This window comes from Bremia lactucae, linkage group LG8 (genome assembly GCF_004359215.1).
Source record: "Bremia lactucae strain SF5 linkage group LG8, whole genome shotgun sequence".
NCBI classification, from domain to species: domain Eukaryota; phylum Oomycota; class Peronosporomycetes; order Peronosporales; family Peronosporaceae; genus Bremia; species Bremia lactucae.
This window is the reverse complement of record NC_090617.1, coordinates 2,678,829-2,690,073: the sequence shown is the minus strand read 5'-3', so window position 1 is coordinate 2,690,073 and position 11,245 is coordinate 2,678,829. Positions and strand designations below refer to the sequence as shown.

Below are 11,245 nucleotides of genomic sequence, written 5' to 3'. Positions count from 1 at the left end.
TCACGAGCTCCATGATGCGCCATCTAGTGGGCATCTGGGCCGTGAAAAGACATTCTTACGAGTGTCAGGGGAATTTTTACTGGCCACATCTATATAGATGGGTGGCAAACTATATTCTCTCTTGCGAACAGTGTCAGCGCATTAAGCCTGCACCGTCCACCAGTGCGCCACTGAAGCCGCTAGCGCTTCCAACCAACTGTTGGAAGTCAGTAAGTCTGGACTTCATGTTTGGCATGCCGCCCGATCATAAGGGTCGGACGGGGCTAGTCGCCTTTGTAGACAGACTAACCAAAATCGATCATTAAGCACCATGTAAAACATCGATCACAGGCAAGGAGGCAGCTCTCTTGTTCCTGGATCATGTTTACCGACTACACGGGATACCCGAGTCCATAGTAACGGACTGGGATCCACGATTTACGTCTGGCGTTTGGCGACATGTGTTCAAGCTGCTAGATAGCAAGCTCCCCATTTCGACCGCAGATCATCCCCAGACCGATGGCCAAACAGAACGTGCTAATCGGGTCGTGGCGGATGTCTTACGCACTATAGCAACTCCCAAAGAGTGGAGCAAGCAATTACCCTTTGTGGAGTTCGCTATAAATAACAGTGTTCACGCCAGTACGGGAGAGACACCGTTTTATATTAACGGACTGCGCCATCCTCGGACGCCAGTCTCGTTTGTTTGCAGCCCGAGTCTTAGTGTGGAGAGCCCCTCACTACGCTCGGTTCGAGAGAGAGACATAGTTTCGTCAATATGACGATGACCCGCGAGCGTATCATCTCAACGACAGAAACTTGCCCTAGTGACCCTGCCAGTTTAGCAGTGGTCAATAAAACTACGTCCAATGACCGACCTATCGACGGTGTCATGAGCGAGTATGATTTTAGAAGCGCGAGCGAGGCTCAACGCTTTGTGGATGAGCGATTTGCCATCATACGAAAAGTCTCAGGGGAAATCGCTTGTGCGTATTTTTTTGACCCGGCCGTTGAAACGCCCGACCAATACGAGAATAAAAATCACGCACCGCATTCATCCGCATTCCGATGCATTGAAACAGCGGTCGCAGCGATTAAATTTCGCCCGATTGCGTGTGAAAGAAAACATGGGCGGTACTGTACCCCCTGTGTCTTCTCACAACACTGCTTCTGCTAGTCCATTTTAGACTAGCGAGAAGGCCTCAGATGGTCTCCTTTTCATAGGCAGTCACCAAGCCGGACACATCAATACGTAGGGTATCGATCAATTCCCAAAAGTCGAAACTCTTCGGGTAACCTCTCCATTGGACGAGGATCTGATACCTTTGCCTCACGGAGCGGTGGACAAGCAGCCTTCCAACAAGTAAACGTTATTTCCCTCCCGCAACCATCAGTGCAGGCGGCGACCGATAGGAGTGGCGATCTCGCCCATCTAATCGCGACTGTCTTACCGTCGTCCGTTCGGTCGCAGGCGTCAAGCGCTGCCGAACGACGTATTGTGCATCTTGCGACTCACCTCGGATCTTCAGGATGTCCGCGCGAAAGATCGCCAGGGCTATGATAACCCAAAACTTTGGCTTGACATCCTGGAGAAGTAAATGCTGAGGAACTTGCATTATGCGTGTGGTATACCTCGCTCTCCGAGTCCTTTTCTTGGTGGGAAAAGTCATTCGGCTGAAAGGTTTTCACCTTCACCGTCCCCCTCACCCGATCGACGCTCGACTCACAGTCGGCGTCACCATCCGTCTCCTTAGACGGATGAGGATATGTGACCTATTTTGGGTCCGAGGGAGGAAGCACAGTGATATGTCACCCGTCTACACGTTTGATACGACTGGCTTGTGACACCGACTGAGCACGTTCCCGTGTCGTCGACGCTTTACGCTTAAAATCCTCTATGTCAAAACCATAATGGATAATGGTCTGAGCAATAGACGTTGTTCTTTTACCCAACGGAAAAGAGGCTGCGCTTTTATGGGCAGCGCTGTCATTAATAGTCGCTGCACTATCCAGCGCAGACGACGAGACAGCATTAGTAAATGTTGCTGTCTCCATGTATGTAATGAACAATGAGAGAATTTTAAATGGGCAAGAATGCGCCATCATCCTTCCTCATTAGCTCGTTGTCCGCATCAATACTATGAGGTGACGGCAACGGTGTCAATTTATTCTAGCCGACAATGAGCGACGGATCGACATCCTCACTGTTAAAGTGGGATGCATCCTAAAGTTAACGCGACAGCAGCAGTAGCTGTCGGCGTTTCGACTAAGGCAAAAGGTGCAACCGGCGTGTTAACGCGGCGGGTGCGTGGTACGTCCCCGTCCATCCATCCAGGCAAAGGGTGAAAGTTTCATAAGTTGGAAGGAATGCCAGCTTATACTGAGAGTGCTTTGTAAACATTTCCGTCAGAAGACGAATGCGTCGTATTTCACTGCTCGGCGGATAGTAGCCTGCGGAAAGTGTTTAACTAAACTTTCTTACATAGATGTTGTCGGCAAAACTGAACGGAATATTGCCATAGATAATTGCTTGGAGGAAAACCGAATGTAACTCCTCAGCTTTTGCTGGGACAGCGGCTTGACAACCCAGCTGGTAACACTCTGTTGTATGCGACGATGTTGTGCACTGGCACCTTTCGATGTTGAACTGGACACGCGAATCGCAGAAGATGGGCCAACATCTGAGGTGCTTTCCCAAATAGTATCTCTCTCATCAGAATCTACCACATCCGAGTGGCAGCGGCGTTTCCGGTTGGATGGCGGTGATGGTTTCCTTAGTTACTGCCTGCAGATAAAAGCTTTTGTCTGCAATAGGGCAGCTCTCGCAGCGTAAAACATGCTGATGGAGCTTCTCTGGTTTTCCCTCTACTGCACTGGTGCAGTACCCACACCAGCACTGTAGCGGTTACCCTTGTTGGTAGACCGGTAAAAATTTGGACAACGTGCACCTTGGGCAGGGAGAGGGGCAGCAAAGCCATTTAGAGGAGGTGGGAGGGGCATGTTGATGGCGGGAGCACTGAGCGGAAGGGGAAAAGAATGAAGGCAGGCTTTATTAATGTTTTGTGCCCCCTTAAAAAGGGCAACTAAATATGGAAGGGGCATGTCTATATTTTGTACCCGCTTGAAAGGGCACGAGATATGGCAAGGGGCATCCTTCAGGGGCATGCCCGTGCCTTCATGCCCCGTACCCTAATCCCAGGGAATCGCTATAGCCACATACCCTAAGTATTTAAATGAGAGTAGTTTAATGGGTGTGATTGCTTCTGGGCACATCCGAAACTGTGTTTAAGTTTGGCAATTTTTAATGTACTGATTTTAACAGGTAAGAAAAGCCAAGAGCGCCTGCACTTGGTTGGCAAGTCATAAAAATAGCGAAAAGAAGGAGCAGCAAATTAAGCTTGAGGAAGAAGTTGAGCTGGAAATAAGCGATAAGTGTAGCAGGGCACTGCCGGCTTGTACTGCTTCAGTAGAAGTCTACTTCGCACTGCTTCAGTGCGAGTGGTGCCCCACGCCACAGCACGTACACTAGCACGTGCAGAGGAAGACTCAATTTTAAAAAACTTGCGTGAAAGAGGGTTAATCGTAAACTGTATTCAAATTAATTAAGTTCTTCTGTTTTAATCTATTTAATACTAACTTGCCTATAAACTAATACAAAACATGTAGTAAAGTCTTATCTGTCTCTCTCTTTGCGCGCGTCCAGCGCTGACTGTTCCGCCGAGAAAGTAGATATAATGGTCTATGTCTACCAATGGGTAAACTATTAGAATATTACTATGTAAAGTAATATTCACCAAATATTATCTACCTTTTAGATAATATATTAATTAAAAACCTTTAAGTGTTAATTTCATGTACCGATACACCCCGTTACATCACCCCTCCCTCAAACGACAATCACCCTGACTGTCATTGGGAAGAGTGGTCACTATAAGACCACTTTATTGAAATTGATGTTGATTGGTCAGAACCATCATTTATAATTCTATCGCATGGTTAAAAAGTCCATGCGGTATGCGAATAGTGCAGCGTCTTCGCCTGCGGCTCAAGCAGCCGCGGACGACGCATTATTTATCTTGCGGCAGACGTTCGTCTGCTGTAGTGTCATCTTCTCCCGCAACACTAGATCTTGCGGGTGCACGTGGTATGACACCACGTGAATGCGAGTCGGACGAAATGGCCGACTCGGGGAGAACAGAACAGTCGCCTGATTACCACTCAGGGGAGCATAGACAATAAAATGTCTCGTTTTGCCTGTGAGAAGAAGCCGTGGCTTTTGCCTGAACGGCTAGTCACTAGCTTGTCTCGAAAAAATACTCCTCATTATAAATATCCCTTATTTATTGCGACAAAGCTACATGGCCTGAGCCCAGCGCGAAAGTTCTTCGCGCTGGGGGATATTTTTATCTCGATGCTTTTCTTAAGCATCGATGGTATAGTGGCAACAACAAGCAAGATAAAACTTCGCTGATGCAAGCCTGGAGCGCGTTTATTCGCAATGTCAAAGACATTGTAAGCGAAGCCTGGCTTCAGACTTAACGCGATTCGCGTTAAGTTTGAGATACGAACTCTAACCGGTGCAAGGTATAAATTGCATCGGTTGTCTCGTGAGGCAGGACTTTCATGCCTCATGTGGGGTGATCCCTGTCTGTGTTGTGTTGACAACACGAAACGAGTGAAAGAGAATGTTTATTCCCTTTCTTCGCCCTTCCCCAGGGCGAAGAAAGGGATGTCTTATACCTAGCACCGGTTGGAGTTCGTTTCTCAAACTTAACGCGAATTGCCTTAAGTGCTTGAAGACAGGCTTCGCGTTCAATGTCTTTAAACATTGCGAATGAACGCGCTCCAGGCTTGCATCAGCGAGACTTTATCTCACTTATTGTTGCCACTATACCATCGATGCTGAAGAAAAGCATCGAGATGAAAATCTTTCTCAGCGCGAAAATTATTTGCGCTGGGAACAAGGCCATGTAGCTTTGTCGCAATAAATAAGGGATATTTATTGTGAGGAGTAGTCTCTCCAGACAAGCTATTAATTAGCTGCTCGGGCAAAAGCCACGGCTTCTTCTCAGGGGCAAGACGAGACATTTTAGTGTCTACGCTCCCATGAGTGGTACCCACTGAAGCAGGGGTACCACAAAAACTTTTATTACGATGGCTTACGCCATCGTCATCACCACACACAGAAATATGTGCGGGTGACGGGACGGGAGATGGTACCGGCGATGAGAAATCACCTCATCGTCGGAACCGAACATGCTGTAGCAAATGCTACCAGCACGTCTGGGAAGGATGTGCCCCCTCATTCCAAGGCTCATAGTCAGCCGCCTGACGATGATCAGGTGGCTGTTCTGTTCTCCCCGTCGGACATTTCGTCCGACTCGCAATTGTAGTCGACGTCCAAAGTGGGGTCGCATTCTTGTGGTGTATCACCACGTTCTTCGCAACATTTAGAATTGCGGGAGAAGATGACACTACGGCAGACGGAACGTCTGCCGCAGAAGAAATTCATGCGTTGCCCGCAGCTGCATGAATTGCAGCCGAAGGCGCACTTCATGCAGCGTCCCAATGACAGTCAGAGTGATTGTCGTTTAAGGGAGGGGTGATGAAACGGGGTGTATCGTTACATGAAATTAACACTTAAAGGTTGTTAATCAATATATTATCTAAAAGGTGGATAATATTTGGAGAATATTACTTTACATGGCAATACTCTAAAAGCTTATCCATTGGTAGATATAGACCATTATATCTACTTTCTCCGCGGTTCAGTCAGCGCTGGACGCGCGCAAAGGGAAAGACAGATAAAACTTTTAGTACATGTTTTTATTAGATTATAATCAAGTTAGTATTAAGTAGATAGAATAGAAGAACTAAAGTATATTAATGCAGTTTTAATTAACCCTCTTTAAAGCACGTGTTTTGAAGAGTCTTCCTCTGCACGCACTAGTGTACGTGACGTGACGTGAGGCACCACTCGAACTGAGGCAGTGCGAAGTGGACTTGTATCTACTGAAGCAGTACAAGTCAGAAGTGTCCCGTTACATTAAAACTAAACTGTATGTAATATAATTAAGTTCTTCTGTTTTACCTATTTAAAACTAACTTAATTTCAAACTAATACAAAACATGTAAGAAAGTCTTATACTGTATGTCTCTCTCTTTGCGCGCGTCCAGTGCTGACTGGACCGCGGAGCAATAGATACGTTTTCCGAATATTACAATGTAAAGTAATATTTTCTTAAAAATTTTCTACCTTTTAGATAATATATTATTTAAAACCTTTAAGTGTTAATCATGTGACGACACTCGCGCTATACGCTTTTTCTCACCTCATACAGTGAAAATATTACATTTGACATTTTAGTTCAATACGGACGGGGAGGGGGTGTGGCTATACCGGCCCCTAAGTAAATTTAAGCTTCATAAACGTATTTGAGGTCTTACATCGAACGATAAAAATACAGAAAGGTCGTTCTCGCTCGTTTACGGATCTCCAGGACGACTTCCAGCTGAAAGCCTCAAGCTCGTCTTAATCTATTCCACGGCTCGTAGGTCCATTAATGAGAAGACTGCAATCCATGCTTCTACGCTGATGTGTTAGTTATCGGCTACTGTAGTAATGTCCACGTGCGCGAAGTTATTACAGCTAAAACCTTTTTTGCGCTAATGAACTGGCGCACAAAAACAATGTGAACAACTACCGATCTTCAAAGAAAGGTTAAGAAATGTGAAAATTTGAACCGACTCGCTTCAAACACAATTTCGAACAAAATGTCTCCAGCTGTTCGATGCATTTGGAACTATTTTTGCTGCTCATCTGACAAAATACGATACAGTCGGAGAATTCTAAAGGCAAGCGCGCCCGAAGCACGAAGTCTTCCTTCTCAATCGCAAAAGCGACTCAACGTCTGAAACCTTTGCAAAGAATCATTTATAAAAACATCCAAATATTTTTGAGCAAAAATTTCTAAGAGGTCAGGGACTGGAGTTGCATTTCGTAAAGGCAAAAGGGAAGTGCATGTCGTGGAGTAGCACTTGCTGTACATATGTGGTTTTACCGCCCACGCAACAATAGGCATCCCTCGCAGCAACCCTTCACCTAGTGGCCGAGCTCGCAAAGTACCCCGTAATGGTCCTAAATTCTCTTTTTTGAGATCTTCCCCCAATTACCTAAATCAAGGTCTAATCGCGAAAAATTAGAGCTTTAGCTGCCATGCGCAATTTCGCCAGTGTCTATCGTACGGCATGTGGGCTCGCGGCCACGACATACCACATAGATAAAGGACTGATGACGTATCCATCGCTCTCGTCCAGTTAAATGCATGCGCCTTCACTTTTATCGCATCAGTGCCTACGATTTGCCCAAACTCTCTCTATTTTATGAATTTCCTGCAGATCTTGAATGAATTACGACTGGATAGAAGAAATCCTGTAGCAAAAGCCTCCTCGATGTTGCCCTCAATTGCCCATCTCGAGAGTCACTCGCGTTGTCCCACTTTAATTTGTGCTGCAACTGACTGCTTGAAACATGGTTAAAATTGAATAACACACTTGGTCGATTGAAATCCAAAGTAATGGAGCAAGAAGAGGGTAGCAACCCGCGTCGCTACGTGCGCGCAAGCGACCGTCGACTTGCCGAAGTGGCAACGCAGGCCGCAGCACGCATTGACATTGAGACGCTTCAGTATCGACGCTCCGAGTCCACAGGCGTGACAACCGAACGTTCGCATGACGGCACGACTGTCACCGTCACGTGTGTCATTGCGTGTTCCCTCAACGAGATGCAAGCGTTGCTCGTGCCTTCCACAAGCGACCAATACGCATGTATCATGCGGGAATTGTTTGGACAAGACTTCATTTACGGCGCCATTGTGCATCATGCCAATGACGTGTCTGTTCGAACAGCTACCTTTGCAAAACGGCATCTCTTACGTCGCCACGAACAATGGTGTTTCGCAAGTGCAATCAAACCTCTCAAATCGAGTCATACGATGAAAGGCGTGCCTGGATTCACCGTGTCGGTAGCATCCTTGCATCCGGATGATGTTTTTATTGGCAAGGCACAAGCTGGTCAAGTCACCCATATTCAAGGACTCTCGGCCCTCTACCTCGTGACAACGGACCCGTCACAAAGCACCAATCAATACGGTCGATTGACGCACTTTGTTCGAGTCACCCTCTGTATGAGCATTGCAACAACCGCACCACTGTATACCAAAGTCTCGCCCTTGCGATGGTTTGTCCCGTCAAAAAACCGGAATGAAGCAACCGAAGCATCCAATGGCGTCATCTTGGCGCGAGCCATGCAATATGCTCGGAATCTCAAGCACTTTCAAGTGGTTGTACGTCGAAGACGATTAGATGCTCAAGTGCTCGTGGATCTTCAAAAGGTACAGCCTCGAAACTCGCGTTGTGCGTGTTGTACACATCGATTTCCAGTGTTTCGGACATTTTTTGAGAATTCGTTAAAACAAAACCCACCACGTTTGAATGAATTGCAAGGACCACGACGTTGTCAACTCTGTGGGTTTCTTGTCTGTAGTAAGTGTGTACGTATTGTCGGGAACGAATCGCTCTCAAGCGACTCGCTTGATACTTTAAGCAGTCGTATCAAGTATAGTCACCCCGTGTGTCTATGCGAACACTGTATGCAGCGCATTGATGACGCTGATTACGATAGTTATTGTGCTTCAAATCCAACAAGTATTTTGTTGAATGGAATCGAGCCCGATTCTCCCAATGCCGAAGCACCAAGTGCGATTATTGCACGCCTATTAAGTCAAGTGCTGGATACGGCTTCAAAGGAGGACATCCCTGTGGTCATTCGAGTGATCAAGTACCTTTTGAATCGAAAACACGATAAAACAATGTACTCGTATACGGATTATCTAAAACTTGCAAGAAGATGCAATCAATTGGCTGACGAATACGGCTTTTCCAACGAAATTGATTTTAAAGACGCAATGAAACCAAAGACACTTGAAATGGATTTTCAAGAAAAACAAGAACATCGTTACCCATTGGCAGGGGCTCATGGGCGTTCGTATGCACTGCGGTATACGAATCAAAGTGACGAGAGTTTTAATAATGATTCGGATGATACCGACGATAGTGAAGGTACGGAAGATGCCGATGAAGTGGAACATGTCCAGTTTGTAGCTCGTCATCCGGTTCCATTGGATGAAAGTGCACGGTTACGGTGGCTTGCCATGCATCCAAATATGATTTCGCATGTTATGGATCTGCCGGATCTAGCATTGCTTTGTACGATTGCACATGAAGAGCTTCAGTGCGATGCGGCTGTAGTGACTTTGTTTGGGGCCACAGCGTGTTCTATTATTGCGTCTTCGGACCCGGCGTTGCGAGGATTTGAAATTCCTCGGGATCAAGCGATTTGTGGCCATACGGTGATGACAAATGAACCGCTTTTGATTCGACATTTGGAGGCTGATGTTCGTTTTGCGGCAATGGATCAAGTGCGTTGTCAAGGTTTGCGCTTTTACTTTGGATTTCCAATTAAACTTGCGTGCCCAAGACAAAATGATACGGTGGTTGTGGGTACGTTTTGTTGCGTGCAGGGAGGCAAAACTCGTGAGATCTCGGAATCGCAATATACGCTCATGGCTACTCTGACGGAAGGGGTGAAACAAGTGCTGGAATTCCAAGCCGCATTATTGCTTGATAGTGCGTAGCGACATTTTTATTTTAGTAAAACCACTCGCCTTCTATTCTTTTTGATTGCAATAAATTGTGGCATCGAGGTGATTATATATAACAAATTAGACGACATTTTGGGGCAGATCTTGTTGACTATATCCGAATTAAATTAGTGAAGGTTGTTATTGCACCAAATCCATTGTTTGATGGAGTCACGAAGCACTATGGCTGGGCAACGACAGGCTACTTGTATTTGATTTTTGCTACGTATATATGTTCCAACTGTGAATGTCTTTCAACTGAATTGTAGATTGTGATGGATCAGCTAGACGGACATCGTCAACAAGAAAATACTTAATGAATATGACCCCGTTATGATCAATACCAAAATCGATAATCTATATTTAATTTAGTATATTGTAAAATTGAATCCCTTTTCGAGTACGTGACACACGATATGTTGCATTAAATTTTTAATTGTGAACTACACCAAAGATAAATAAAACCTATAACCAATTCAACTCAAAACTCAATAAAAGTCCAAAAACCCCGAGTGCCGTTTGAGGGCTATATAAAGCAACCTGAAATTTGATTGGCCAAAAATATGAAAACAAACTCGGACCTGTATGAAAAGCACTTTCGCCAAGAAAAAGCAGGATGTACTAGCCATTGAAATCCGATGTATGGGAAAAGATACATGCCCGGGTTTCTTTCATAAGCAGTAAGTTCTTTTGCATCGGTATGAAGGCAAATTAAATGCATAAGTAGCTGATTCGTTGTCGCCATATATTGAGAAGTTAGATCAAAAGCTTCACAGACATCGCGAGCAGATGAAAAGGGTGCGTGACCCTGCCGTCAGCTTGATTGAGCAGCGAGTTTTACAGTCGCTTAAGCAAAGACGATGTTCGAGGCTCAGCGATCTAATTGACAAGCCTAGTTATTTAGTTTATAGCATCAAAGTTCTTAAGCCATTTCATTGATGCCATTGGCCGCCTTGAAGCTCGAAGCTGTAGTCTATCGGATGTTTTAAAAGTATTTATCCACATCCACCACACAATTTTGAAAATGGATGTGGGGTTCATTGGATACAAGGAGACGTACTTGCTGCAGTTGGAAGGCGAGTTGAAGAATTTGTTGATCCAATTTATTCCTTCAGCCTTTTCATCAATCCCACTTTCAAAAAGGTGGCCATTTTCAGAAAAATGAATGAGGACAGCCAAATAAGAGCTTGTTTGGAACAGGCTAAGAATTGGAAATTCACCAAAGGTGGAACAGGCCTTTTATTTAATGAACTGATAAATTACAAAAATGGGGACACTCCTTCTGATGAAACCAATTTTTTCAAAGAAGCGAAATCTGTCCGTCAATCTTGGCAGGAATTTACCGGAAAAACAGCAATATTGCGTCGTTTTGCTCTAAAAGTTTGTTCTATCGTGCCCCATGTAGCTGCTTGTGAGAGGGTATTCTCTGGTTTGAGGCTTGTCAAGTCGACGCCCAGAAATCGCCTTGAAGTTAGCCGCCTTAATATGCTTGAGCAGCTTCGCAAGGAACTACAACGGAAGGCTGGTAGAAAGAAGAAGGCCAAAGACCGAAAAAGAAAATTAGT

The 11,245-nt window shown here is 45.4% G+C and overlaps 1 protein-coding gene across 1 annotated transcript; it reads left to right on the top strand.

The window, feature by feature from the left end:
• Positions 1-7,556: 7,556 nt before the first annotated feature.
• Positions 7,557-9,674, top strand: CCR75_008806 (uncharacterized protein; the record flags this gene model as incomplete). Its single annotated transcript, XM_067966854.1, has 1 exon — positions 7,557-9,674. One exon carries the CDS (start codon positions 7,557-7,559, stop codon positions 9,672-9,674), a length of 2,118 nt encoding a protein of 705 aa, XP_067815905.1.
• Positions 9,675-11,245: the final 1,571 nt, after the last annotated feature.